At 34.0% G+C, this 4,796-nt stretch overlaps 1 protein-coding gene across 1 annotated transcript in view; it reads right to left on the bottom strand.

The window, feature by feature from the left end:
• Positions 1-2,864: 2,864 nt before the first annotated feature.
• LOC123042615 (uncharacterized protein At5g50100, chloroplastic) overlaps positions 2,865-4,796 on the bottom strand; it is a 4,004-nt gene continuing 2,072 nt past the window's right edge. Inside the window, exons 4-8 of the mRNA XM_044465039.1 lie at positions 4,551-4,607; positions 3,915-3,980; positions 3,611-3,671; positions 3,410-3,453; positions 2,865-3,323 (exon numbers count right to left, since the gene is read on the bottom strand). Of these exons, the coding sequence (XP_044320974.1) occupies positions 3,288-3,323; positions 3,410-3,453; positions 3,611-3,671; positions 3,915-3,980; positions 4,551-4,607 (264 nt within the window). The 3' untranslated portion in view covers positions 2,865-3,287. The remainder of the gene's footprint in view (positions 3,324-3,409; positions 3,454-3,610; positions 3,672-3,914; positions 3,981-4,550; positions 4,608-4,796) is intronic.

Below are 4,796 nucleotides of genomic sequence, written 5' to 3'. Positions count from 1 at the left end.
TTCATGGTTGATTATTTAATAACAATGGATATCTGAGTTTTTTAATAACTGTAAATCCTAGATTTTTTTAATAAACATCGAACCACCTAGTTATTTTAGTTTGAACTTCTAGTTTTTAAAAAAGGGAAAATCTATATAAAACATTTTTTAGTTGTTCCTTTTTTATTAATTTGAACTTCTTCATTTTATTTTTTAGTAACAAGATAAAATATGAGGTTTTTATAAACTTTGAACTTCTCTATTATTTTAATTTAAAATTCTTAGTTTTATTCTTAGAAAATGCACGGTTTTTAAATAATCATAAAAAATTTGAAAATTGAATTTCATACATTTATTTCTCCTAGAAACGGAATTTTTTTTCATTTTTCGTAAAAATCCAACTATTCTGTTATTTTAATTTGAACTTCTTGGCTTTATTTCGCATACATCGAACAAGGAGAAACTATGTTTTTTTATAAATATTGAACTACTTTATTTTTGTAATTTAGACTTCATGCCTTTATTTTAGTAAAAAACCTAGTTTGTAATAATTATTGAATCGGTCAATATTTGAATTTGAACTTCTTTAGCTTTTTTATTTAAAAAACAATGAAAAACATATTTTATGAGTTTTAAACTTCTTTATTTTTAAAATTTGAACATCTTGTTTTTTTTTATTTTTGAACTTCTTGTTTTCATTCTTTAATAATGAGGGAAATCCGAATTTTGTATAAACATCGAACTACTCCTTTTTTTTACTTTGGACTTCCTTGTTTATTTCTTTTAGTAACAAAAAAATCCTAGTTTTTTAATAAACATCAACCACTCAATTTTTAAATTTGAAGTTCTAGTTTTTTTAAAACTAAGGAATCCCTTTTTTAATATCGAACCGCTTGGTTATTTCAATTTGAACTTCTATGTTCTTTTAGAAACAAGGAAAATCCTTTTTATATTATTTTTTCACTGCTTCTCTTTTTGGACTTCTTGATTTATTCTTTAGTAGGGGTTAAAAATCTGAGTTTTTTAGTAGTCATTGAACCGCCTGTTATTTTAATTTAAACTTCTAGTTTTCTAGAAACTGGGAAATTCATTTATTTTATAAATTTTGAACTGATCTATTTTTAAAATTTGAACTTCAATTATTTTTAATGATGGAAATTATTTGAATTATAACAAAACTGCCTGAAAGAAGCAAAATGGAAAAGAATGCAAAATATCGTTAGATTGCTTTCTTATTAAAAAAACATCCGTGATAGGATGCGCCTGGTTTTTTTATGGCAAACTACGACATGTTTGTTTTTCGAACAGCTTCATTTGTGTTTTCTAAACTTCCTAGTCTTTTGGTCCCTAAAATCCCAAACGTGCACAAACCATTTTTTATTGTTTTTTGAAGCATACTTCTATTTATTTATTTCAATATTTTTGAACGTCGGATTACTCATGTTTTTCTATTTTGAACTTCTGTATTTTTATTTAAGAATGGGAAAAATAAGAAATGTATTATCTAGGTAGAGCTTCATGTGTTTTTATAAATGAATTTTGTGGGATATTTTTTTCCTGAGGGCGGCTTCTTTTTGTATTTATTTTCTCCCCCGAACTTCTATATGCTATGTTATTCAAAATTGAAAACATTTTGTCTCACAAACACCCATGATTTTTCATGGCGAACTTTTTTTATTGTTTTCCTATGCGTACTAGTATTTTTTTTTTTCTTGCCAATTACGAAAGTCTAAAAAGTGAGTTTTTTTTTGTTTACACCGAGTGATGTACAAATATAAATTTTACATGTTTTTGACATAAGCAAATACGTAAGTTATTTTCTAGCACTCTTTCTATTTGCCACAGTATCAAACTGTTTTTATAGAAGCAAAGCACCCACACAGACGGGAGTACACACCAGAGCACACACACAACACACCCACCAAAGCTCTAAGTCGCGTACACACGAACACACGAGTGAACACACACAAGTCATCACACCCAGTACGCACGCATGCACCAACATACTAATCCTTTTCAATACTACTGTACATGTGTCGTCCTGCATACCAAAATCGAATTTGCAGCTCAGAGATCTGGTGCGGGGAACTATCACCAGCTTAGTCCTCACAAGTTACCGGGGCTACCTGAAGGAGCATCCAGAGGTTGCGGAAAACGTTAGCCGCGGAAGCAGCAGTCCCGACATATGCGAGAAGATGTCGGGAGAACTATTTGAAGGATGAAAACTGCTCAGAGGCGTGACAAATAAAGAAACAAGAGTTCATGTTTCGTTGATGTGTGTGTATGGATATATGTAATGGTCCTTTTCAGGTGAAGTTGTATCTTCACTTATTCTGGTTTCCAGATACTTCACCAGATGGTTACTATATGCGGGTGTATTTTGATTTGATTTCATAGTTCAAAGAATATATAGTTGGCTTTCCTTTCAGAAAAAAAAAAAACTTGTCTGGCTCAACTGAAATGTGTTCTGTGCTGATAACGTTAGATTTGGCTTCGTCTTTTGGACGAAAACAGGGCTGGTGTGGGTTGTGTGTGAAAAGACCTTTAAATTTTCAAACGATTGGTATAAAAAGATAATCACGCTGCTTATATTGGCAGTGCAAATTAAGCACCAGATGTGTATTAGAACTTATTAATTTATCTAATGACTACAAATGCATTATCGTCCACAAATGCTACAGTTGCACAGCAAATGCAACTCTACTCTCCAACATATAGCATTGCAATACCTAACTGCACATGGGAAACCAAGATATGAAGCAGCCGACGAGATCACTGCAGACCCGAAGACATCATTCCGTAATCAACTTACCAAAGTTGCTTGTCCTCCCCATAGAATCAACAGATCATGGAATTATTTACTAGCAACACAGAACAGCATTGTATCATCAATCTCGGAATAATTTGAACGCTTGACTAGTTAATGTATGTATATAAGTGTGCCTATCTAAACATATGTATGAAAGTGACTCACTCCACTTTCCAATACATGGTATTGTAATATCTTGCTGCACAAGAGACCAAGTCTGGTCATGCACAGTGAAACAGAGAAGGTGAACACTGAAGGATATGACGCAACAGGCAAGCTCACTGCAGAACTGAAGACAGCATCCCGAAATTAACTTGTTAAAGTTGCGTATCTTGCCCATAGAATTGTGCAAGATTATGGAATTATTCACTACCCAACACAGAAAACATCATCGCCTCCATCATCAATCTCGCAACCCTTCGAATATAAGACTAACTGTATGTATATGTATGTGTGCCTATCTAACTGTATGTAGAAGCGAAGACGCGCAGAGCACTGCTCACATCTTGCATGCTTTATCATCTTTACATTCGCCCTGCCAAAGGAAAAGACGGTACCGCAAGCTCAAGTTATTCATGGTCGTATATGAAGTTCCAAGAATAGGAGATGAAGCCAACTAACCGCTTGTCTTCGGGCTGCAAAAATTTCCTCCAGGGGAGGTCGACCTGTCATAGCGACAAAAATGGGCAGATCATTCAAACCATCCAGTATACTTCATTAAAGGTGCATATCGTTAAAATGGTTTTATAATCCGACTACAAAAATAAATGGAGCAACAACATAGTTGGAGTTATCGATGTGGCGAACTATTAGTGGCCAAACCTGTAACTTCCATACGGTATTTGGCCCATACACCATATACTGCATTTGCTATGGTAGCCACCTGCAAGGCATCAGAGTAAGATTAAGATCGGGATTACAGGTAACATGATAATTTAAAATTGAAGTTGATCACATCAGAGCAAAAATTTGAATTCCTCAGTTCTTCAATTTGATTTAGCATTCCATCTAAAAAAGGTTAATATAGCAATGTTCCATTAAGTAGAAAGCGTGCAGCTGAACGACAACTCTCTGAAATGAACGAAACAAGCTGATACTTGGATTTACTCTGGAAATGTGCACTTACAGGCTCATACTTAGTAACTGCATAAACCCATCCCAGTCCAACTTCCTCATAAAGCCTTCTGAATGCCTGCAATAGTAATTATAGTAACTACTTACAAAACCATATAAATAACCGTTGCATACACAAAATGTATATGAATTCTGCATATGTTGCTAAGGTCATCCTATTTCTCTTGGTATTACAACCTTTGTCAGCTTGGCAGTTGGCACTAGTATGGAGTGGTTATACTGTAGGCTCAAACTAACTCCACAGACTGGTAGACGCTTCTTTAATATATGATAATGCCAAATGGTCAAAACAGTTACTATAATAATGTGATGATAATAAGTTCTGCGTGTAATACGACTCTTGCATCGCAGTGCTAATATCTCTGTTCCGAGTCTTGGACTAACCATCCCTTTGAGGGTTTTAGCTTCTCCTTGTTACCAAGGGATATGGATGCTCTTGTAATAGGGAGACATTATATATCACTCACTACTTTCATCACTTCCATGTCTAACTCATGCCTTTCGTTTGCTTCCAAATATGTTCAAACTATTACATTTACCTATAATAACTTACTACTAACTTCTGTTTTTTGAAAAGAAAAGGTTCAGTAGGGGAGAATGCAAATCACTGAATTTCACACAGTCATACCTCAACATCTGTGACGATAGTTCCATCTGAGAGAATGGCATGTATCCTCCCCATGGCCTGGAAACAGAAAATAAGTTTATTTAGAGAGAAAAAAGGTAGGCCTTCAGTCTAAAAGGTAAAATGATTGCATACTGTTCTAAAACACCGCCATCAATTTTTAACTATAAACGTAAGTAGTTAGGAGTTACTAAAAACTGTGAATATAAAAATGGCTGCCATTGGAATATCCAGAAACAAGTTTACAGA

The sequence above is a fragment of the Triticum aestivum genome, chromosome 2B (genome assembly GCF_018294505.1).
Source record: "Triticum aestivum cultivar Chinese Spring chromosome 2B, IWGSC CS RefSeq v2.1, whole genome shotgun sequence".
Taxonomy (NCBI): Eukaryota; Viridiplantae; Streptophyta; class Magnoliopsida; order Poales; family Poaceae; genus Triticum; species Triticum aestivum.
This window is presented reverse-complemented; position numbering and strand designations above follow the sequence as displayed.